This window comes from Hippocampus zosterae, chromosome 16, assembly GCF_025434085.1.
Source record: "Hippocampus zosterae strain Florida chromosome 16, ASM2543408v3, whole genome shotgun sequence".
NCBI lineage: Eukaryota > Metazoa > Chordata > Actinopteri > Syngnathiformes > Syngnathidae > Hippocampus > Hippocampus zosterae.
The window spans coordinates 4,346,369-4,372,318 of NC_067466.1; the positions used below are offsets into that span (position 1 = coordinate 4,346,369).

The 25,950-nt window shown below is 42.2% G+C and overlaps 3 protein-coding genes across 3 annotated transcripts in view; 2 read left to right on the forward strand and 1 right to left on the reverse strand.

Moving 5' to 3' along the window:
• Positions 1-12,597, reverse strand: part of pknox2 (pbx/knotted 1 homeobox 2) — a 135,789-nt gene extending 123,192 nt beyond the window's left edge. The window contains exon 1 of the mRNA XM_052047667.1: positions 12,465-12,597. The gene's annotated coding sequence lies outside the window, so the exon portion shown is untranslated. The remainder of the gene's footprint in view (positions 1-12,464) is intronic.
• LOC127587804 (uncharacterized) overlaps positions 1-25,950 on the forward strand; it is a 265,695-nt gene that overhangs the window by 93,867 nt on the left and 145,878 nt on the right. The window lies entirely within an intron of this gene.
• On the forward strand, positions 15,120-25,490 carry tmem218 (transmembrane protein 218). Its single transcript, XM_052047668.1, has 6 exons — positions 15,120-15,674; positions 17,303-17,405; positions 18,475-18,642; positions 20,570-20,638; positions 20,689-21,081; positions 23,115-25,490. Exons 1-6 carry the CDS (start codon positions 15,565-15,567, stop codon positions 23,247-23,249), a joined length of 978 nt encoding a protein of 325 aa, XP_051903628.1. The 5' UTR covers positions 15,120-15,564; the 3' UTR covers positions 23,250-25,490.

Consider the following 25,950-nt stretch of genomic DNA (forward strand, 5'->3'; position numbering starts at 1 on the left):
AAACTTTCTTAAATTAAATGCTAATAAAACTGAAGTGCTCCTTCTTGGCACCAAACCCACTTTATCCAAAGTAAACAGTTTTTCCTTCAACATTGACAGTTCCCTCGTGTCCCCCTCCCCCCAGGTTAAGAGTCTGGGTGTCATCCTGGATAGTATGCTCACCTTCCACTCACATATCAACACCATCACCCGCACTGCTTATTTCCACCTCCGCAATATTACCAGACTTCGCCCTTCCCTCACCCCCCGCACCACTGCTATCCTTGTCCACAGTCTTGTCAAATCCCCCCTTGATTACTGCAACGCTCTCCTCTTCGGTCTACCTCAAAAGTCCCTTCATAAAATCCAGCTGGTTCAGAACGCCTCTGCTCGTATCATCACAAAAACATCTTCCCACCAGCACATACCCCCGTTCTCCAACAGCTCCACTGGCTCCCTGTTCAACATCGAATCAACTACAAACTGCTTCTATATACATATATGGCCATCCACAACCTGGCCCCTCCTTACCTATCTGACCTTCTCCAGGTGCATATCCCCTCTCGCTCCCTCAGATCCTCGTCCTCCCTCCGCCTGTCAGTGCCCCCTGCTCGACTGATCACCATGGGAGCCAGAGCCTTCAGTCACGCTGCTCCAAAGCTGTGTAACAACCTACCTCCGGACCTCCAAAACTGCACACCTCTTTCCACTTTCAAGTCCCGACTAAAAACACCTGTTCAGGATTGCCTACAACACATAGCTCTTCCATTTCCTATGTTTTTATGATTTTATGTCCTGTTTTTATATAGCATCTCGTTTACAAATTTTTACATTGTATTTTCTTATTGTTTGTACAGTGTCCTTGGGTGGCATGAAAGGCGCTTTTAAATAAAATGCATTATTATTATAACTAGCTGGTTCGACGCCCTCCGGGCGGCTCATCAGCTAGTTCCTGCGGAAGGCTAGTAAGGTGGTGGTTCGCCGCCCTCCGGGCGGCTCATCAGCTAGTTCCTGCGGAAGGCTGGTAAGGTGGGCCTTTGGCCCACAAAAGTGTTGTTGCTTGGTTCAACTTTTTGTTCATCTTCATTGCTTATCGTGAAAATAAAGAGATGTTTAGCTCTACTAAATAACTAACAATTTTATTGCAATGCTTGTGGGTAGACAACATTTTTTCGCTAAGATGCCCGCGCGATCGTAGTGACAGTATCTCACCCTTGATGCAGGTCAAGGCGCACTTTTCGGTCACACGACGGCTGAAATGAAATCCGGGAGCTAGCAAAACGAGTAAAAAACTAACGTCTTTGGAACGTTTCTTTGGGAAGGGGAAAAGGCCATGCCAGGAGACAGAAGAGGAAAATATGACTTCAACAAAAAGAAAGCTATGTTTAATTGACAATATCCGGAGTCCTATTTAAAATCCGGATTTATCTCAACAGGAGATTCCCATGCATCAAGCCCACGCTGCATAATATGCGGCGATGGTGAGTCGTATTTTTCATGCACTTTGTATCTTATTTTGAAGGCAGGTTTAAACATTACCACAGCGACCAGAGAGTATTGGCCAGATAGGACGTTCCTTTTTTTCCCAATTCGTGTTTATTTTTATGCTTTGAAAACACCATAGTTTTCATGCAGGTCATATTTTATTATTTTGTTGTATTTATTGGTCACACCTTCACATTTTCGTGCGCACTGCACGTCTAGTGAAGCGATCTTTCTAAAAATGTGCGGAGCCAGGTTACAGTGTGTGGGTTTTTTTGTTTGTTTGTTTTTGTGATTTGCAGATACGTGCAAGCTGGCACATTTAAAAATGGCTGTAATTGAAAGTGGCTCTCTTTAACTCTTTCATGCACCCTCTAAGTAGATAACAGGATAAGCTGTCCACTGTTGTAACCACTGTCCCTGAAATGGTTAAATACTGAAAGTGAGAGGCGAAGACCTGAGAGGCTGATAGTGCTTGACATGGTATAAGAAAAAAAATGTGTCCAGCAGGAGGTTGAGGATCATAAAATATGTTTATAAGGAGCTGCAAGGAGACCTCCCCAGGTGGATGATGTAAAGTTGGTGAGGTAAATCACAGATCTGTGAAGTGGTCACTATGAGACCACATTCTACCCCAATCGTGTGTGACTACACAGTCCTCCGCCCCCTTTGACCCCTTGGAGCTGTACCACAGCAAAGTGGGATGATTTTAAAATATATATACAGTCATGATAATAATAATGTATTTAGTGGACTGACACTCTATGCAGATTCAGAGGGTTCAACGCATGCAGTTGTCACACTTATGAATGCAATGCAATTACATTCACTACACATGTCTGCGGAGCTTAGAATCTGTCTTCCTGTGCCCAATCATATTTGCGCAAATGACGTGAGACAACCTGCACCAAAACCTACAATAGACATTGCAGCGTGGGTAAAGTTAGGATTAATTTTCATCCATCCATTTTCTAACAATCTTAGCCTCACAAGCGTCGTGGGCATGGTGTAGCCTATCGCGGCTGTTTTGGTGCAGTAGGCGGGGTACACCCTGAACTGGTTGTCAGCCAATCGCAGGGCACACATAGACAAACAACCATTCATGTTCACAATCACACCTAAGGACTGCCATGAATGTTTTTGGAATGTGGGAGGAAACCAGACGACCCAGAGAAAACCCATGCAGGCACGGGGATAATATGCAAACCCGACACAGGAAGGCTGGAGCCGAAATTGAACCATGCACCTCTGCACTGTGAAACCAATGTGCATATCAGAAGACCACCGTGCGACCTTTAAGATTAATATACAGACGCTCCCCGACTTACCAACATTCGAGTTACGAACAACGGTACATACAAACATTTTTGCGGGTATGTCGAAAAATGTTCGGACAGAGATGCTGTAAATTAGATGTATTGTGCGCCCTTTTCCGAGTAGTGCTTCTTTCCGCCGCTAATACCAACGTGAGGTGCTGTGAGAGTAGGAGGAAGAGGAGGAAAAGCCTAACCCCATGAAGAAATTTGAGACGGAACTCTTGACCGAGGGGTTTTCGCTCGTAGATAAAGCCATCGCACTCTTCGAGCAGCAAGACCCAAATATTGAACGTTGCACAAAGGTTGCAAATCAAACGAATGATGCCATACAGTGCTACTGCATCATTTATGATGAGAAAAAGAAGAAAACTGTGCAATCGTCGTTAGGTCGCATCTTTCGGCCAGTTTCTACTACACCCTCCAGGAAGATACTCGTCAACCCATCTCCTTAAGCCTTAGAGTACATCTTCCAAAAGTAAGTTACACTTCATTTTATATTTATTATATAATTATTATTATATATATATATATATTTTATTATACTTATATAAACCTTAAACATACTTATAAAAGCCTTAAACATACAGTACATTCCATACAAAACATAGCACTGAAGCAACTTACGAACGAATTCACCCTACGAACGATCGTTCGGAACGTAAAAATGTATAACATTAAAATGTCCCATGAGCTGAGCGCATGTCGAAGGATGAACCCTCAGTACACCAGAATGCTCAGCGTCACACAAAGAAATGAACCAAATGAGGCTAGCGCAGGAATATCAAGAGGCACCAGTTTTTACGCTCGAGCACAGTTGCTACATCTACGAAAGTAGAGCTCAAAGAGAATTGGTATGTCATTTGTGAATCACTCACATGATTAGAATCAGTTATGTTGGGGTAGCGTTAGTAAAACAAAGAAATCAACTATGCTGTTGTTTCACCGAAATGCAAAACTATTCACAAGGATCTTTTTGGAGTCTGAAAACACAAAGACGTCAAGACGCACACATTGATCGGAAAAGACAAGTCAGACATTCATGATTTGAGATTTGACGGACAGGACACACTTTTGATTTCTGGTTCCAGAGAGGATTGGAGTGGGAATTTACCATACTTCATTCGCTAAGCTTTAGCAGCAACAACTAGGTGTGGCCATTATCAATACAAGTACATGAAATATTTAAAAATCATACAATTCTGTGCATTGTTAGGAATGATTTTGAGTTACTGAAACCTCAAAGGTTTTGCTGTTTCAAAATGGCTCAAACCTACAAATCTACTCCTGTTTCAGCCTCAACTAATTTATCAAAAGATAAACGTCATTATTTATAAAGCACTATCACATGAGTTGCAGCTCTAACAAAGGATTTTACAGAGCATCCATCCATTTTCCGATCCGCTTTATCCTTACAAGGGTCGCAGGGGATGTGGAGCCTATTCCAGCTGTCTTCGGGAGACACCCTCAACTGGTTTCCAGCCAATCATAGGACACAGAAAGATGAACAACCATCTGCGCTCACACTCACACCTGGGGACAATTTAGAGGGTTCCATTAATCTGCCATACATGTTTTTGGAATGTGGGAGGAAACCGGAGTACCCGGAGAAAACCCACACAGACAAGGGGATAACATGCAGACTCCATACAGGGAGGCGGGAGCTGGAATCGCACCCTGCACCTCTGCACTGTGAGCTCTGGGAAATTGAGCTACTATCCAGCCATGAAGGTCAAAATGGTATCTAAGCACAATTCTTTCAAAAAGCAACCTACCAGAATTTCTTTCAGGATGTGATCTCTTCATCAAAACAGCATGCCTTCCAAGCATGATCACATGCCCTGAGCAGTTACCTTCTTTGCTGCGACTCATCTTCAAATAACTATACCGTAGATGTTGATGTCCCCAGGAGACAAAAATAAATAAACAACTTAGTGAAGTGATTATAAAAAGACATTCATTTAATGAGTTTCTAACTTCTGTTGACTATGTTAACTTTGCCATAAAAGTAACAGTGGAGACACACACAAAGACCCTGCTGGAAGGACTGCGGCAGTGGTGAGAAACGGATACCACTGTGCCTGCAATTTATAAAACAGAGGTTTAAGACAAAGAAAAATATGCTCGCAAACGGAACAAAGCACTGCCACACACATTTTCATTTGGATTTAGGAAGAAGAGCTGACGTGAAAATAGCTGAAACACGCCGTGAACACAGCCAATACAGTGCACTCCGCTTATTAGAACACCATTGGGCCGAAGCGCTTCTGTTCTACTAAGCGGAGTTTCTATTAACCGGAGACACTTTATTAGGTACACCTTCAGACACGTCGACGACCAAGTTATGCACGCAGAAAAACCCCTGCTGACGAGTTAGAAGAGATATTTCGACTGTGGACGTCCATATCTTTAATCAAACAACAAAACAACAAAACAACAACTTTAATCAACTTCAGTCAAACATCTCAAATCACGAGAAAATTTTCGTTACTTTTGTCTGGAAACAGGAGTCCGTAATTTTGCGGTTGACTTCCCTCTCAATGCGCTGGATAAGAGGGAAGTCCTGGAAACCGCGGGCGTACCTTCTGAGAATCCGGCAATGCATCGTATCGTGTGAGTATGTCCTTCTTATCCGCAGGTGACAGCCCTCGTCTCTTGAATGAAGTTGAAGCCATTGTGACGTGCGTGTGTCTATGTGTGGAGTGACGCATGCTACCTGTTACTGTATACGGCTAGAACTACCGCGTTTTCTCGCGATAGTGGTACAGTATCGCGATAGCTACACTTCGTCTCTCTCTCGTCTCTTGAATGAAGTTGAAGCCATTGTGACGTGCGTGTGTCTATGTGTGGAGTGACGCGTGCTACCTGTTACTGTATACGGCTAGAACTACCGCGTTTTCTCGCGATAGTGGTACAGTATCGCGATAGCTACACTTCGAAAACCACTAGTTTACAATGTTCATTGCTTACGGCCTGTTCTATTAAGCGGAGATCTGTTCTACTAAGCGGAGTATCTTTATAGGAAATTGCATTAGGCAAATCCGTTCCAGAGCCTTTTGCTCTATTAAGCGGATTACTCTATTAACCGGTGTTCTATTAAGCGGAGTGCACTGTATACTCAAACACGCCCCACCAAAAGTATTGGAATCGTGATGTCAACTCTTTATTTTCTGCTGGAGACGGATAACATTTGGGTATAAGGCTGGGCGATTACGGAAATTATAATCACAAATATTTTTGATTGAGATTGAAATCACAATTCATTAAAAAAATTGTTGACGTCAACATTTAGTTGTTATTTTTATTCACCTACTAAAAATCACCAACGCAAAACTACCATGTTGAACATTTTATTGTTGAAGTCTCTGTTCTTTTTACCATGTCCAAAATGACCTTGTAAATATGTGAAATTCAAGTCTTGGGACTAACCTGGGACCTCTGGTATCATATTTCGGGCCAAATGTGGTACTATGTGTTGGTATTAAAAAAAAAGTGAAATTCAAAGTTCCTTTTCAAAACGGTGAAATGGCAAAAGCTCATTGAAAAGAGTCCGCGTGAAAGCACATCATAATGCGGTATGGAGTCCTTTCGTTTTTGATGACCTGTGTATTTATAAATGTGTTAAGCACCCAACTGCATGTCCATTCGGGATTAAATCGGTTTACAGTTTAACAGTAAACCTTGTGGGAGAAAAAAACTCAATACCATACTGCACTGCACTGCTTGTAGTTATTTTAACTACCGTATTTTCACGACTATAAGGCGCCATTAAAAGTCTAAAATTTTCTCCAAACTGGACAGGATGAGCTGAGTTCCAAAATCTGGCTGAGACCCGACACGCTGTTTATATAGAGAAAAGGCGGAAGTGAGGTCGACCAATCAGTGAAGCGCGTCCGTGCACTTATATGTAAATTATGGAGAGAGAGAAAATGTGTACGCGAGTGACGACAAGCACGCATGCGGAGAAGAGGTCGGCCAATCAGTGAAGTGCGGAGAAGAGGTCGGCCAATCAGTGAAGCGCGTCCATGCACTTATATGTAAATTATGGAGAGAGAAAATGTGTACGTAAGTGACGACACGCACGCATGCGGAGAAGAGGTCGGCCAATCAGTGAAGCGCGTCCGTGCACATATATGTAAATATATGAAGAGAGGTGGACGTGAGTGAGGACAGGCACGCAGGGTGTGGGTCCGGCAATGAGTGAAGGGTGGGCGTGTAAGTGGACGCTAAAGGCACGCTTCTAGCAGGTACCAGCGCCTGTATAAAATGTGAGTATGTGCATTATTGCAAAACAACTTCGATTTTGGTTTCCAAGAACCCCCGAAAATGAATTCCAACCACTGGACATCGGCATCAACCGGGCGTTCAAAGTGAAGTTGCGAGCGGCATGGGAAAAATGGATGATCGATGGCGAACACAGCTTCACGAAGAGTGGGAGGCAGCGTAACTATCACAGATTGTAGTTACGCCACAATCTGTGAATGGATTGTGGCTGCTTGGACGAACGTATCTGCTAGTACAGTTGTTCGAGCTTTTGGCAAAGCCGGCATCATTTCTGTGGAGCCACATGACGACGAGAGTGACTCTGACAACGAGAGGGAACCCGGCGGTTTGGATGGATTACCGATACTTGCACAATTGTTCAATTCGGACACAGAAGATGACGACTTTGATGGCTTTCTGAGTGATGATTGAGCAAAAAACGTGAGTACCTTGTAAATAAAATACACCCGAACTGGATAAAAACGTGTTTTAGCTTTGAGCTTCAGTGTATGCTTCAAGCTAACGTGTTAGCAAACGTGTTAGCATGCATGCATGCCATATGTTTAAGCGTATGTTTTACCACTGTAAAATTTCGCCCATTAGTGCAGTGCGTCCTGTGTATGTGTAAAATACAGAAATATCACCCATTAATGAGACTGCGCCCAACCGTACGGTGCGTCGAATAGTCGTGAAAATACGGTACTTTGAAGCTGCCTCCGCTTTTGTATTCCATTTCAGGATGTGCACAGCAGCGCAACGAGATTAGCAATAGCGCTGGCAGCTTACAGCGTGAAGCAAGGTGTTATTGTTAATGCGCCCACCATAGTTAAGTCATTATCCTGATGGAACTACTGTATAATGTAACAGTTAAACAAAGTACACTTAATAGGCATCTCTTCAGTTTCGCGTGGTGGTGGTTAGCAACTACATCCACACATTTAGGGTATTTGCATAGATAGCAAGCACTTCTTTTCACCACTTGAATGAGAACAGTGTGCTGGTGCCATGCTTGCAGCTTGTTCAGCCGTTGTTATTCAAGTTGTAAACAAGGAACAGTTTTGGTCCATTTTGTGTTTATTTTTTGCTACTTTATTCTCTTTAAGTGATTCTGACAACAAAAAAAAAACTCGTGAAAAAGTGAATTGAGTAGCTCATGTTATATTTGCTTACACTTCAGATGCATGGATTGTTTCCTTACATTTCTTTTCATCACATCATAATTGAGGTACTTTTGGTCACCATCATTGTGATATTAGGTTTTCAAACCATTTCAAAACTATTTATTGACATGAGGGGGAAGCACAAATGCAATGTACGGTTCTGCTCGCCAAGATTTCCTAAGCAATGATCTTCTGTTGAAATCAAATATTTTAAACCTAACCCACTTCGGATGTTACCAGGATTCTCAAATATAATAAATTCAGGATTTCCTGCCAGGCTTCATGTGTCTCTGTGTGAAGCGCTCCTCATTTATGAGGATTATCTACATTCCACTGGAGATACAAACCAAAAGTACAATGAGGTTCAGCGTCTTTAAATGCGGAATATATAATAAGTTGTTGCTAATTTGATTTTGGGCTTGATCCTTGAATAACGACTGATGTCTAGAAATAGCTTAACTGTTTTTACTGCAAAAATAATGACATCAAAAGAACTCATTCCCACTCGGCGGGATGCTGAGGACATTAGAGTGTATATAGGTGGTGCACATTTTCTGTCATGCTAATGGTTTGCGTGTGCGAAAAATTGCAGAATAATTATTGGACTGCAATTCTATTGTGTTCATGTGGAAGGGTGGTATCCTTAAGGCATGTCTAAATACCTTTGAAAGACTTTCTCGATGCTGAGGTGTTCACTTTTTGTCGATCCCACTCAAGTACACCTAACCTAATTTGTATAGGTAAGAGCATTTCTACAAAGCTGACTTACATGTGCTTAGCTGAACTAACAGGCAGGACAAGAGGAGATTTTTCAGATTTTGAAGATCCAATTAAAAAATAATAATATTCTATTATACTCCTTTATTTGAGACTTCAAAACATTTGCATTTGGAACCGAGAAATAAAAACAAATTATTTTCGTTTGCAAGAAAAAGTGTAATATTGGCCAGTGTTTCAGTTGCGTTGAGTGGGGTGTGTATATTCATGAAGAGGATATAAAACAGACTTAACACCGTGTATTTTTATGACATTATTATGTCCTCCTAGTTGATGGCAGCTTGTTGACCTGCCCGGAGCATAAATTAGGCCAATCCATATCTCTCCGACCTTTCTTCCTGGTGGCTTACTTAGTATCATACCAATGCAACCCTGACTGCGGAATGGGCGAGTCTAAGTGTACAATCTGTCTTGAAGCTAAACTGTCTGACAGTAAAAAAGAGGCCTCTGCCTCCTGAAAGCAATTGAGAGCAAGCGGGCCTAGTGGGCATGAACTGTGAGAGCCCTGACAGGGCAAAAAACATACAAAACAACACAATCGACTTAAAGGTTTGCTGCACTATTGAATATAATAGCACTAAAGACATCACATCGCTCACGGGCCTAGATGAGGACTCAACATGCTCTGCTGAGGATTCCAAGAAGACAAAAGACTTATGAATGATTCGAAACATCCTTTTTTTTGTTCCATCCTGATTTACAGAAAAGGAAACTGCTAAAAAGATGCATAATTCAAACATGAAAAATTAGATAAATTCAATATTGATTTTTTAAATTAAACATTTCTTATGTTTCGGGGTGTTTGCTTTCCAGGCACTTTTCTTCATTTTGAAATACAAACATTTTGCTTTTGAACAAACTGTATGTTGTGATTACCTCCAGTTTATGTGAGGAAAACACATTGCTAGGAATTAGTGGTGACTGTATTCATCGATTAACCAACAACTAACCAATTATCAAACCAACTATTGCCAGGATAAAGTGGTTCAGATAATGAATGGATGAAGGAATCGTTTCAAGACATTACGCAACTCGAAATTTTCCAAATCCTTATTTCAGCCACTCAAGAGTAATTATTCTCAGATTTTTGTTGTCATTCATGATAGCAGACTGATTATTTCTTGTCTTTAATCAAAAATAAGAAAATTTGCAAACATCTTCTTTTATGACCGAAACAGTAATGGAATTAGTTTCAAAAAGGTTGGTGCGAAAAAGATCAATCCCTGTTGGGTTGAATTGCTTTATTGTCATTTAACTGTTAGTTTTCAAACACTAAACAAAATCAAAAAAACACAAATTGGTTATTTCTGTAACAGTAATCAGAAGGGAAATGGTCATCCCATGGTCACTATCATTGATTATAAGAATATTCAATAGCGACAGACCTATTAAAAACTTTGCCTTTCACCAAAAAATCTGCAGGAAAGTGTTGCTCCTCCTTTTGAACAGAGATGTGTAAGTAGTGACAGAATACTTGCAGGATGCATGGCCAATGACACGAATCATCAATTAAATTCTCAGCATGGTTCAAAAACACACTCCATTTGTATTGTCTCAAAGTGGTGACACATTATAACCAAGAAAAAAACATCACCATGGGTGATTGGTGGGGATTCTTTTTCACCCGTGTTTCTATGACTGTGTGCAGTACAGTGCCAGAGTTTTATTTCAGCTGGGAAAAGGGTAGGAACAACAACAGTAACACTTAATACTCAGAACCCTGCACATGTCAAATGTGTCTGACAGTCGAAGTTAAGTGGTCTAAATCGCAATTGTGATTACTCTATAAATGGCTAGGGCATATTTAATCAAGCTTATGTAGAAAGGGCTGATGCAAGTATTCACTGTGGAGGGCCATTGTTGTTGCACCTTGCCCATTCTACCACTGAATAGGACTATATGCATACATTTAAGATATATATTTTCAAATTCCTTTGCAGTTAACTTTTTTTGGGAAGAGATGTGATCAAGACTAGCAATACATATGTTTGTCATCTATGAGGTTAATATAGCATATGAATGGGCATGCTTCAAAGCTGACAAGAATACAGAAAAACAAATCATTGAACTTGGTTTTAGTTCAAATGACGACCAGGTCAAGGTCAATCTGGGACTTGTAAACTTTCACTGGCAAGAACATTCATAATGACAATCAGAAAGTGTTTATGTCTTGAAAGTAGTCAACCATCCTCGGGCTCTTTCAAGTCAATCATATTTGGCTGACAAAACAGTAATGATGAGTGTCCGAACGATCAAAAATCTGTCTCTGTGAATATAAAGGGTTAATCCCGCCAAAGAAGGTACATTTTCTTGGGAATTTCTCTTAGTCTGGCCGATTAAACGTGAGGATCAATTATTATTCTGTTTAAACTTCAATCCAGTGCATCTATCTATCATCTGATATATCATCTGATATATAGATAGATAGATAGATAGATAGATAGATAGATAGATAGATAGATAGATAGATAGATAGATAGATAGATAGATAGATAGATAGATACATAGATAGATAGATAGATAGATAGATAGATAGATAGATAGATAGATAGATAGATAGATAGATAGATAGATAGATAGAAATTACAATTCACACAATGTTCCACTAACAAAATCTGGAAACAAAAAGACCGTTACTTGGCACAAATTTATAAGGATACAACTCAAAAATAAGTAACCCCCAAGAAATGATCCAAACATCTAAAGCAAAGTCGTATTATTTCGTGAGTTTTCAGTTGAGACTCTTTTTTTAGGGGGGGGGGGGGGGGGGGGGGGGGTAAATGGTACATGTTTTGGAAGATTCGGCAATAGAACCGTAGAAAATACTTTCCTATCTGAGTTGAGTACTGTTACCTAGTTTCTTTTGTCACTGGTCAATTGTTTGATATAAGCTATTCCAAGTATTACTGACAATAGCATCCGTGCTTTATACATCGTGATTTCAGCGTTTCGTTTGAAAACTGACATTTTGAAATGTAATGGATTAACTACATTTTATTAAAGTGATAAAGACACAAAAGGTTCAACTGCAGTCCAGTTACTCGGTTGCAAAGAATGTGTTCTACTGTTTAATTGTTTAGCGACAATTGCGTTGCAAACATCCGAGAACCTATAGGATATCCATAACATTTTTGGGTAAACAATAAGAAAAATCGTCGAAAATACGTCCGGCGTGCATTCGCCGCAAAAATCGCCGATACATTTAAATCCAAACGGAGGTGGAAAAAATCCAGCGGTCTGTCCCTCCAGCACAAGAATACGTGTTCCCTCCTTTCCCTCTTTTTTCCTTCACTCCACGACTTCCCCCTCCCTCTTTCTATTCCTCTCTCTCTCCCTCCCTCTCTCACTCACTCACTCTGGCCTTGCTGCCTGTTTGACTCCATGAACAATGTCCTGCCTTTTGTAAAGAAGGGGGGGAAAGGGGGAAAGGGCCGCTCGTATGTAAAGTCCTGCTCACAAGCACTGACATTGAAAATGAATGACAGCTTACCTGCATGCCAATCTTCATCAGACTGACACAGGGTTGACAGCACAGCCTATACTCCTCCACGCAGCAAATGACGTCAGACATAGCAAGCCCCTCCCACCTCCTGCTCTGTCTCCGCTCCCCCATTTTCTCAACACATAACAGTGCCGCTGATGCTTTCAAATGTTCCTCGGAAAAACGAATGGGGAGGGTCCCCATGAAAAAAATATGAAAACAATATGACTATGAAAATATACACATTTAGAAACGTGTTCAAATTATATGGTAGCAGCTGACGGTCAAAAGCAACTGTTTGAGTGAGAATACTCATGTTCTCCTTGTTTGTCAATAATACATACCTGTCAACTTTTGGGAGCGTCAACCTGTATAAACTACCAAAAAAATCCTTATAAAGAGCAAAAGAATCCTTATAACATACCAAAGCATTTTATATGTCAAAATAACGTCAGAAAAAAACACGAAATTTTCAATTATATTTATTGTAGATCTCCGTAATACAATGTCTGGTTAATGTCTAATCATCATTCTACTTAGTGGCATTACTGTGTTCAGAGTTGTATTCCTGCGTTACTTTTTTCACCAACTCCAAATATTGAAATCACAGAAAAAAAATAGCCATTCACCACTCAGGTTTCAACTAGGAACCAACTAGGAACCACATTTGGGGGCGGGGGGTGGAAATTGTCATAATCCGTATGATTTGTGCGATACGGCCATATACGTAAGATTCACCACAAAATCCGTATGAACTATGGCTAAACCGTATGAGTTGACAGGTATGATAATAATATGGTCGAAGTAGTGAACGTACATATTCTTCAATATTAAACGTGTAAAAAAAATGACAGAACGGGCCACACTGACCTCAAAATGATTATTTGCTATAATGTCACATTAGTGGTAAGTTCTTACCAAATAAAAAAAACAACAAACAAACAAGCCAGTCACGTGCAAAGCTTGTCATGTCAATCCCAACTGTGACGTGTAATGGAATAAAACTGTTCATCCAGTAGTTAATCATGCATGCTTACATGGTGTTTTACCGTTTTACACTCATTCATCATCTGATCTTCAATAATGTGTGTCTGACAGTAAAATATACCAAGTTTAAAGTTCCAAGAGAAGGCCTTTGTTCTTAAAAATAATTTGTGACAGGACATTAATTATATGACGTGCAGTGGTTAGCACGTCAACCTCACAGTGCAGAGGTATTGTGTTCAATTCCAGCTCTGGCCTCCCTGTGTGGAGTTTGCATGTTCTATCTGAGCCTGCGTGGGTTATCTCCAGGTAGTCCGGTTTCCTCCCACATTCCAAAAACTCAAGTCAAGTCAACAGTATTTATAGAGCACTTTCAAACAGCCATCGCTGCATACAACGTGCTGTACATGGAGCAACTAACATATACAACAGTAAAACAACAAATCGGTAACAAAGACGGTAGAAAGCACTGAACAGCAAAACCAAGAACAAATCTGAGTCATGCTGAGTCAAATGCCAAAGAATACAAGTGACATGCATGACAGGCTAACCAAACACTCCAAATTGTCCCTAGGTGTTAGTGTAATGGGGTTTGGTTGTTTCGTCTCTGTGTGCCCTGCGATTGGCTGGCAACCGGTTCAGGGTGTCCCCCGCCTACTGCCCGGAGACAGCTGGGATAGGCTCCCGCACCCCCATGAGGCTTTGTGAGGGTAAAGCGGATCGGAAAATGAATGAATGAATGAATGAATGAATGCATTTCCATCCATCCATTATCTGCTCTACTTATCCTCACGAGGGCCGCGGGTGGTGCTAGAGCCTATCCCAGCTGTCTTTGGTCAGTAGGCAGGGTATGCCTTGAACTGGTTGCTGGCCAGTCGCAGGGCACAAATAGATGAACAACCATTGGCGCCCACAATCACACATGGGCACCTTGTCGTCGGAACAAATTGGAGTCTTCCATTAACCTGTTTTCGTTTTTGGAATGTGGGAGGAAACCGCAGTGCCCGGAGAAAACCCATGCAGGAATCGGGAGAACATGCAAACTCCACACAGGAAAGCCAGAGCCGGAATTGAAGCCTATACAACAGCCACTGTGAGGTGGGTGTGCTAACCAGTCAACCACCCTGCCGCCCAGGATTATGTATTATTATTATTATTATGTAAAATATACAATGCACATAAGGATAGGTAGACTAATTGTACAACATGGAAAAAAAAGACATGTAGAAAGAAAAACAGCACAATTCCACATACCTGTACATGTTCGAAAGGGGTGGGAAGTGCAACCTATTTCTTCATTTCCATTGAAAAGAAAAATCTGAGTGCTTCGCAAAATCACATTTTGAAGGCGGATCAGGCCCGCCCTCTATCGGCTGTCTGCAAATTCGACATGTCTTAAAATTAGAACACTACTATTCTGTACTTGGGACATACGGCATATGGGTTCGGGTGAGCCTGTTGTCACTCGAACAATACTAGGAAATGCTTACTCTGCAGTGATTTCTGTATTCTGACCCTGAGTCATTTTTGTTGACAACTTTACTTTTTTACATTTGATACACAAATGGATAGAGTGTGTGCGTGTGCGTGTGTGTGTGTGTGCGTGCGTGCGTGCGTGTGTGTGTGCGCACATGACACTTTAACGGAAAAAGAATACCCGTTGGACGACCAAATGGTAACCATATCCTCTTATTTGACGAAACGGGGTAACAAGTACCAGAACCGAAAACCGGCTCTGCAATTTCCCAAATCCCCACAAGGCTCAAATGTTTGAGCAACAATACGTTCGATTGGCCGGTCCAGATTTCAGCTAACCAATTAACTTTAAGTTTGCTGTTACCAGGAAGCGTTGGACGGATGGACGCGTCGGGAAGGAATTAAAATTCAGCCATACAGTTGTGTATTTTGTATTTACACTAAATTAATCTGCAAATTGGCATGAATAAGGTACTTTTGTATAATCAAGACAGCACGATGGAAAGCACTGTAATGCTATTGTACAGCCGCCAGCGTTATGCAAGCCGCAATTTGTACGTAAAGCTAAGCAGGTACAGCTAACAGTTTTAAAAACATCCGCAACAACCTTCAATCGTGAAGCCGGAGTTGTCCGACAAACCACCATCAAATGGCTACTACAGTCTTGGGAGTCGGCACGGGCGTTTTCGTCATCACTGCAGTTTGGATTGTGACTTTTGTGCTCTGGATGATGCTTCTGAGGGCATACGGATCGTCAAAGTGAGTAATATATCCGTAGACGTCACACTCGCGCAAACCACAATAATTGCGTGTTTATAAAATCTTGAGCCTTACGTTATCTTGGATACCTTTTCAAATGAATCCCGTCCTTACACTGCTCATTAAACAGCCTAAGAAACACAAATGCGTGATCTCTGATCTGATATTTCATGTTGTACATTCGTGACTAGCGTTCGAAACAAAACTGATCAAATTCACGCTGATAGGGCGTGTGTGTGTTGTACATGATCGTATTGTTAATGAGTGATTATCAGTACGCCCTGGCCTATCTTAGCATAAAATCGTCTGTTTTTATTCAATGTCCCTCAAGTAGTTTACGTGAAGGCAAAATTTGTCTCGGTGAATATACTTAAAATTATTTGGGGGTTCCATAAAGGTCTGTTTCTTCAATCGGAATACAAACTAAAAGTAACGTTACGCCACTCCTTACGTATGCACCACGATTCAATGGCTTTTATGTTCAGGACTGGGAGGTTGTGTCAATATCATAATCACTTAAGAAGTCCACGATTATACATATTTACGTTCTTAGATTACAGCTTCGTTCGAAAAGTAGCTTTTCAAACTTAGCAAAAATGGAAAGTTCATCCTCCGTGGTAGGTCAAGGCGTTTTCATCATTGCTGCTGTTTTAATAGTGGCTCTCCTGCTTGGGTTGACTATGCAAAGAGCAACAGGATCACTGATGTAAGAGCACTAACACACAGACACTACATACAATACACACCGGCCTGAATGCAAGGAAGACAACTTCTGGCTAAAAGATGAGGAAAACCACAATTTTAAAGTAGTGTTTTACAAGCCTATGTGCCCTTTTAATTCATTATTGTTTGGCATTGTTCAAAATACAAGACCAAAACCAACGAGGAGGCCTTCATTCTTCACAAAGGTCATTCATTTCATGGTCCATAAACTACAGAGACATTATATACAAACACGCTTCACTAACCACACTCTTCATTAACCCAAAGTGCACACCGGATAAAGTATGGTCAACTGGTACAACCAAGCAGTCCACGAGTAACTAAAACAATTATCCCTTTCAATGTATTTTCTTCTGATGGTAGAATTTTTTGACTTTGTTTTAGTCTACCCATCAACCATTCAAAGGCTTTAATCATTCTGTCATCAAACTCACACAGCTACTCTTCCAGTTTGCCAAAGTTAGCTAAAAGTGATGGTCATAACCCTATCCCTGATTAAGGTTCATTGTACTTGGTGAAAAATGCACGATGCAGTATACAGTATTAGGCAGCTATGAAGTACGCCCTAATATCACTGTTAAACAACATTCAAGTTGAAGTTACTTGAAGGGATGTTAAGTTACAATAGAAAGCTGTAATTTCTATTGGTTTCACTGTTGAGAAACCCTTTGCTACATACTGTATATTTATGTCATACCAAATATAATGTAATTTCTTCTTGGGTATTTATCAAAGTCAAAGTCAGATTGCTCTTAATTTGCTATTTGCATGGTTAAAAAAACAACTAAATCAAATTCAAAATCAGATTAAGAGCCAAAAGGTACAATTAGCCATATTTATAGTATGAAAAACACAACAGTTGTGATATTGCCCTTAATGTACGTTTGTGATTTTTTTTTTTCCAGGCTCGGCGTGATCCCGGTTTTCCTGTTGGCTCTCATCATTACCCTGGCACTCGTGTTTTTCCCTCGAAGCGCAACAACCCCATCTTCTTTCAAAGAGAGAGAGGTGAAGGCCTACACTGATTTGAAACAAACTTCCATTTACACATGCCATCTAAATCACATTTACTCTGCTCAGAAAATGTTGGCACTTGGAATAAACCTATTTGTAGTGTACCATTTCATAACTCCAGAGCTGATTAAAAGTGATATTCTCTGAATTGATCACAAATATCTTTCTCAGATTTTAATTTACTTCGCAGGTTGTAATCTGAGTTGAACATTTAAAAGTATCGAATTCATTAAGCGTTAACACATCCATCCATGATTTGAACTGCTTTATCCTCACAAGTGTGCTGGAGGCTATGCCAGCTGTCTTTGGGAGGTAGGTTGGGTACACCCTGAACAGGTTGCCAGCCAATCGCAGGGCACACACAGACGAACAACCATTCACGCTCATCACAATCACACCTCAGGAGAATTGAGAGTTTTCCATTATAGTGTCATGCATGTTTTTGGAATGAGGGAGAAAACCAGAGTACCCCAAGAAAACCCACACAGACACGGGGATAACATGCAAACTCCACACAAGAAGGCTGGGGCCTGGAATCGAACACATGACAAGTTTTCTCCAATATGACTTAAAAAGTGGAAGCGTGCTTTTAAAAACCTTGTGGCCAGAAGATACTGCTGAGTGTCTTTTGGCGGTAAAAGTGTGATGAGGTTCATGAGTGCTCATGCACTGACTCACTCACCTGGAATTGGATATGAAAATATAAACCCCAAATAGAAAAACGGCTACTGTTTCAATTTTTTACCTTAATGGAAATATATTATACTCATGGCCAAAATTGAATTTGTGAACATTTGTTTTCAAAACAGCGTCACAGCGGACAAGTAGTTAGCGCGTCTGCCTCATAGTGCAGAGGCCATGCGTTTGAATCCGGCCCCGGCCTCCCCGTGCCTGTGTGGGTTTTCTACAGGTACTCCGGTTTCCTCCCACATTCCAAAAAGGGTTATCTTTGTGAAGAACTACATGAGAAAATACTCAAACCGTTTAAGAACAATGTTCCTCATTGTACAAATGCAAGGGACTTAGTGATTTCCTCATCTATGGTCGATCACATTATTGAAAGGTGAAGACAATCTGGAGAAATCACCGCATGAAAGTGGCAAGGTTGAAAACCACCATTGAATGTCCAAGACCTTCAAACCCTCAGGCACTGAAAAACCTCCATCAATGTGTAAAGGAGAGAACCACGTTGGCTCAAGAAAATTTCAGGAAACCAATGTCAGTAAATAAAGTTTGACATTACATCTCATAAGTGCAACTTAAAACTACCGCCTTTATTACCATTTCGTCTTACTGTTTATTGTGTATGTTAAATCGCTCCATGTACAGCACTTTGTATGCAGCGATGGCTGTTTGAAAGTGCTCTATAAATACTGTTGACTTGACTTGACTTGACTTAAAACTGCTATGCAAAGTAAAAAACATTTATGAACATCACCCAGAAACACTGCTGGGTTCTCTGGCCCTGAGCTCATCTGCGATGGACTGATGCAAGGTGAAAAAGTGTTCTGTGGTCCACATTTCAAATTATCTTTCTCTGAACTGCTTTATCCTCACGAGGGTCATGGACATGCTGCAGCCTACCTCAGCTGACTCAGTCATCAGGGTCCACCAAGTGGTTGCCAGCCAATCACAAGGCACACAGATAAACAACAACCATTCACACAATCACACCTCGGGACAATTCAGAGTCATAAATAAACCCACCGTGAATGTTTTTGGAATGTGGGAGGAAACAGGAGTACCTAGAGAAATCCCATGCAGGCTCGTCGAGTACATGCAAACAGGAATGCTGTAGTCTGGAATCAAACTCATGACCTCTGCACTGCGAGCTAGAAATGTGAACCAGTCAACCACCCTGCCGCCCAACTTTGAAATTGTTTTTACAAATTGCGGACGTCATGTCCTCGGGTCAAAGAGGAAAAGAACCATCCGGACTGTTATGGACAAAAATACAATATATCTTTATTTATATAGCACTTTCACAACAGCTGCAGCTGTAACAAAGCGCAGAACAGTTAACATAAAATAACAAAATGTAGCGGTGTCACGTAGCAAGGTGGTGGTGGACCCCAAAAAGGAGGCAGGAGGGAGGAGCAGGGTGTATTTAAAGAAATGTATTGATAAAACACAGGAAACTAAATCCAAAACAAAGTCATGAAAACAAAACGAATCCAAAGTAACAAACACCATGGCAGAAACTCTCAATAACAAAAACATGACCAAAACATGACAGAAGCTAAAATATAACGATGAACTAAACATGACTGAAACAAACATGACAGAAGCCAAGAGCAAACAGCAACAATGAGCCGACGATGAGTGGTCGGGCTGGGAGTCCTTTTTAAGCACTAATTACCTAATGACCAACAGGTGTTCAACTGCAGGGGGAGCCCTACAGTGCCACCTGTTGGTCCCAAACCGAATCATGACAGTACCCCTCCCTCAAGGGACGGATCCCAGATGTCCCAAAGTTGTTCAGAAGGCTTGCCTCACCAGGGAACGGGAACTAAAAGCGACGGCGACTTTCGCCTCGCCGGAGAACAGGAACAAAAGCGGCTTTTTGTGGACGTGAATGTGACTCAACTCAAATAAAGACGTGACGATCCTCGGCTCAACGTGGACGCGGACGGGGCTCGGCCCACCATCGACGCGGCTTGACGAGACGAAAACGTGGACAGCCGCATCACCAGCACTGCCTGAAGGGGGAACATGGGACAGCCGCATCACCCGCGCTGCCTGAAGGGGGGACATGGGACAGCCGCATCACCCGCGCTGCCTGAAGGGGGGACATGGGACAGCCGCATCCCCAGCGCTGCCTGAAGGGGAAAAGGGTGTCGCCCACAGACGTGCTCTGCCAGGCACATGGTGGAATAGGGACCAGTCGTTAGTACCTGCGGGGTCCATGTGGTTGGGTCAGTCTGTCACATAGCAAGGTGGTGGGGGAGAAAATACCAATTCCCCAGACCAAGAAGCAACTGAGATCGTTTCTTGGACTGATTGGTTGGTATAGGAGGTTTATTCCACATTTTGCCACATTATCAGCTCCCTTAACAGATCTCACAAAGAACGTTAAATCTCCTCTACCGTGGACGGTAGACTGAGAACGAGCTTTTAAGGCCTTAAAGTTTTTCATCTGTCAAGCTCCTGTATTGCAGAGTCCAGATTTTTCCAAGGAGTTTCCCGTGCAAGTGGATGCTTCAGATGTTGGCCTTGGTGCGGTGCTGGTGCAAGGTAGTGTTGGTGAGGAGAGACCCATCCTGTTCCTGTATTGCAGAGTCCAGATTTTTCCAAGGAGTTTCCCGTGCAAGTGGATGCTTCAGATGTTGGCCTTGGTGCGGTGCTGGTGCAAGGTAGTGTTGGTGAGGAGAGACCCATCCTGTTCCTGGGTAGGAAAAGTGAGAAGAAATACTCGACCATTGAGAAGGAAGCTCTAGCCATCAAATGGGATGTGGACTCTCTTCGTTACTACCTCCTTGGAAGAGAATTCCGATTGCAGACTGACTATTGCGCTCTGAAGTGGATGCACTCCGTGCAACACCAAAATGCCAGGATACTGCGGTGGGGTCTTGCCCTTCAGCCATACCAGTTCACCATTGAGCATTGCCAGGGTAAGAAGAACGTTATTGATGGTTATTTGTTAAGGATGTCCGACCCTGGTGGAGAGGGGGTGAGCGATGTCATGATGACGAACTGTTATGATTCGGTTTGGGACCAACAGGTGGCACTGTAGGGCTCCCCCTGCAGCTGCACACCTGCTGGTCATTAGGTAATTAGTGCTTTAAAATGACTCCCAGCCCGACCACTTATTGTCGGGTCATTATTGCTGTTTGCTCTTTGCTACTGCCATGTTCGTTTGTTTGCTGTTCCTTTGCTGCTGTCAGGTTTGTTTCGGTCATGTTTTGGTCACGGTTCTGTTTTAGCTTCAGTTGCTATTTTTGTTTGCTACTTTGAACTATGATTGTTTTGTGATTTTGTTTTCTCTGTGTTTTATCAATACACTTCTTCAAGTACACCCTGCTCCTCCCTCCTGCCTGCTTTTTGGGGTCCACCACCACCACGCAACGTGACAAGTGGAACACATAACACAAAACATGGGCAGTCATACAAGCGTAACAACTATTCCTGCATATGCCATGTTGTTTGAAGCAGTTATAGAAGAAAGGAGAGCATAAGTCTCCTTTCACCAGTGGATCAGAGACGTCATGCGCAATTCCACATGTCCGCTACAAGCTAAATTTGAAACTAAACCAGGAGCTGTAGCGTCCATTGATGATAAAGGAAAATGGTTCACTTCTGTCAGTTTTAGATGGACTAAAATTCCAAGCGGCAACGCTCCGTTCCAAATACAGCATTAAGTGGACATTTATGGTGGAAGTAAAGTTTATGATATGCAGACGGTGTGTCAAACGATCTGTGACCCATGTGCAATGTGAGGCGTGCAGGCGTTAGACAGTTGGCCATCTGTGATCGCTAACAATGGCAACCACACTAAATCAAAATATGTACTGTATGTGATGCCAACACAATCTGCAGTGTGCGTTTGTAAAAAAATGATAAATTACAAACATAACCACAGAATCTACAGTTCGCCCTCACATCTAATATATTTTCATAACCTTTCATTAAATATCCAACTCTACGCTCTTTCATCACGAATCAACATTCCATGTGAGTCACTGAGGAGGACACACTTCAATTCATGGACCTTATGAATGAAACAAAGCGCCAGTCTCGCATGAGTTATGCATCCGGTTGATGTTTCAAAGCGCTGCTTACGTGCATGCTCCTAGATATAACCTGTAACGCCACGTTCATGCCAAGTCATGGAATTTGTTGTTGCGGTTTATCTCCCACAGAATTAATGCAAGTGGTGCCATACAGCGTAGCCTAATCACCGGTCAGTCATACATACACCTGAGATACGGATCATGATGACTGATTTCACATTCACACAGATTGAACAGAGATCAGAAACACAAATAATATTGAAAGCATTGGTAGATACCCAACCTGTACCAAAACCGAATGTCAGCTCTAATAGAAGGGCTTACCTTTGGATTTCTACATTTGCATTTGTATACTCTGTTTACACGCTTGCCACGAAGGCCTGCTATGCTTTGTCTTTGTCCAACAGTAACACAGAACAAACACTCCCCCATGTAGCGTCTGGGTAGTGCCAGTAAACCAACCAAATCCTCCAAGCAAGCTGCTACCTACAAAAAAAAACCAGAGCCCCTGTCCTGGCCTGCTCACATTTGGTAGCTTTTCTTATTCTTTGGACATTCACCCTCATCTTACGCAAATGAAATGTGCACTCAGAGCAGAAATAAATGTCATTATTTTTATTTACATTGTACATTTTAAAGAAATATTTAGCAAAAAGGAATCCCTGCCATTTATTTGACAGGTTTGTAATCATTGCTACTGACCTCGTAACAACTATTTGCATCCCACTTTTTCTTTAGTTTTTGTGAAATCCAAAATGTCTACCTTGCATGATTGTTTCTGGTTCTGTTTCGTGAAGGCTCTCTACTGACATCTAGCGGCAAAATGTGATAGAATCTGAAATTCAAAGGACCAGTACTTCAAATTTTTAATTGAAATGTTGGCTTCTCTCTCAACTACATACAATATATTGGAAAAACTCTTAAGAACTGACAACACTAAGCAAATTCTTTGTTCTTTTTTCCTCCTCCACAGATAGTGGACACTTTATTTATCGCTCGCTATGTGCTGCTGGCTATAGTGAGTGTGATCTTTCTCAGCGGGCTGTTCATGTTGCTCCCCTTTCATTTCTTGGAGCCTGTCTATGCTAAAGCTTTGAGAACACATTAGAAGGAGTTGGCACTGGATCACATTGCCAATCTCAACAACTCAGAAGAAAAGAAGCCAGCAAGAGGCCTTCTTCTTCACAGACTGTGGAACCAAAACAACAGGAGAAACTTTCCCATGGCCAATGTCTTATAGATTGTTTATCCATCGTGGTCCAAGTTGACTCTCTAAATACTTTCCTATTGGGTGCATCTAGAGCATCACTAATAGGTGAATGCAAATTGAGACACTGTTTTTTTGTGAAATGTTTTTGGTTGCCTAATGTTTTACTTAATTTGTGTGTTTTCAGTTTTAAGATGTCATGTTTTCTTACCGTTTTTAACCCCCATTGCATGCCGTGCCTGTAATTTATTTAAACTCCCATGTGAAAGTACAGGTGTTTTTTTTTTGTTTTGTTTTTTTACTGAGCTGTTTGTCCTTATCCATCCATTCATTTTCCGAACCGCTTGATCCTCACTGGCGTCGCGGGGGGTGCTGGAGCCTATCCCAGCCGTCTTCGGGCAGTAGTCGGGGGACACCCTGAATCAGTTGCCAGCCAATCGCAGGGCACACAGAGACGAACAACCATCCACGCCCACACTCACACCGAGGGATACAGTATTTTCACGACTATAAGGCGCCATTAAAAGTCTTTAATTTTCTCTAAAATGGACTGGACGTCTTATGATGCAGAGCGTCTTGTGTATGCGCTGAGTTCCAAAATCTGACCGACAGCCGATACGCTGTTTATATAGAGAAAAGGCGAAAGTGACTGGACAGGCATGCAGCAAAGAAGTCGGCCAATCAGGGAAGGGTGGGCGTGTATATATACATATATGGAGAGGGAGAGAGAGAGAGAGAGAGAGAGAGAGAGAAGGCAGATGTGAGAGAGGAAAGGCGGGGGAGCAGTCCACCAATGGCTGAAGGGTGGGCGTGTAAGTGGACGCTAAAGGGTCGCCCCAAGCAGGTACCAATACCTGTATAGAGTGTGGCAATGTGCTTTGTTGCAAAACAACTTCGGTTTTGGTTTTTAAGAACCCCCGAAAATAAATTCTACAAAGAGACACGCCTACGAAGCTCAGTTCAAACTTCAAGCCATCGGTTATGCTTTTGGCATGCAGGCCCATCTCACAGCAGCGGTGAAAAACCAAGTCGAGCAAATGAACTCTGAGCTTGCCGTTATTCCCGGAGGCTTGACTTAAGAACTCCAACCGCTGGACATCGGCATCAACCGGGCGTTCAAAGTAAAGTTGCGACCGGGCGTTCAAAGTAAAGTTGCGAACGGCATGGGAACAATGGATGATCAATGGCAAACACAACTTTAGAAAGAGTGAGAGGCAGCGCTGGGCGAGTTAGCCACAATTTGCAAATGGATTGTGGCTGCTTGGACGAACGTGTCTGCTTGCACTGTTGTTCGAGTTTTTGGCAAAGCCGGCATCATTTCTGTGGAGCCACATGGCAATGAGAGTGACTCTGACAACGAGAGGGAACGCGGCGTTTTTGATACATTACGGTACTTGCACAATTGTTCAATTCTTTCGACACACACATGCGCTGCCACCATGTTTCGCTCTATTCTTTACTTTCAAACGTGGGAAAGCTTCACACGAGAGAAATATTGACTTTGCTGTTGCTGCTCCTTCTTTCCGCTCGGCAATGTGGAGCAACTCACACTTTAGCATGGGATGCGTTCAATGACAACTGGGATGTGCAGTCCTCTGCTTCTGATACAGAGGATGAGGACTTTGATGGATTTCTGGGTGATGATTGATCGAAAAACGTGAGAACATTGTACGATGGCTAAATAAAATACACCCGAACTAAGTTCTGCTTTTGTTGCCTTTTTAAAAACGTATTTTTAGCTTGTATCTGTATGTCTTGGCATGCTTCAAGCTAACATGTTTTTAGCGTGCGCGCATGCATGCCGTATGTTTAAGCTGGTGTATGTTTTACCACTTTAAACCTGCGCCCAATGATGCAGTGCGTTTTGTCTATGTGTAAAATACAGAAATAGCAGCCATTAATGAGACTGCGCCCAACCATACGGTGCGGCGAATGGTCGTGAAAATACGGTCATTTAGAGCGCCCAATCAGCCTGCCATGCATGTTTTTGGAATGTGGGAGGAAACCGGAGCACCCGGAGAAAACCCATGAAGGCCCGGGGAGAACATGCAAAATCCACACTGGGAGGCCGGAGCTGGAATCGAACCCGGTACCTCTGCACTGTGAAGCTGACGTGCTAACCACTGGACTACCGGTCCGCCCTCTGTCCTTTTTATTTGACTTGAAACTTCAACATTAAAAGGAAACAAAATTTGCAATAATACAATAAAATACAACCCATGCTGATTTATATAGCACTTTCACAACAGCGGCAGCTGTAACAAAGCGCTTAACAAAACAGTTAACAAAGTAAAATAATAAACACAACACATAACATGTGGACCTGATATGGACTGTTTTCAGCGTTTTTTGGCCACGACATTCGTCAAAGGAGAAGTATCTGTGCTTGGTGGTTGTGCCTTCTCGGCAGCACACCTGTACCACCACAGATTTTGATTGGGAGGAAATGTCGGCGCCATTGACTGTCGGTGCTGGACAGACCTGGGGCGCTTGTGTTTTTTGCGCCTGTAATGGGTAGCATTTTTCACGACCCCGTTTTGTTCAGTGGATATGTCGGCGTTGTTGGACAGTCGGCATTGGTGCGGCTGGATGGATGGCTGCT

What these genes read in the sequence shown, in the direction of transcription:
- tmem218 (XM_052047668.1), top strand. Translation starts at nt 15,565, where the DNA reads ATGGCTACTACAGTCTTGGGAGTCGGCACGGGCGTTTTCGTCATCACT. An exon ending in AACCAATGTCAGTAAATAAA is followed by an intron (nt 18,643 to 20,569) that starts GTTTGACATTAC and finishes CCTGTATTGCAG; the next exon opens with AGTCCAGATTTTTCCAAGGA. An exon ending in CCGACCCTGGTGGAGAGGGG is followed by an intron (nt 21,082 to 23,114) that starts GTGAGCGATGTC and finishes CCTCCTCCACAG; the next exon opens with ATAGTGGACACTTTATTTAT.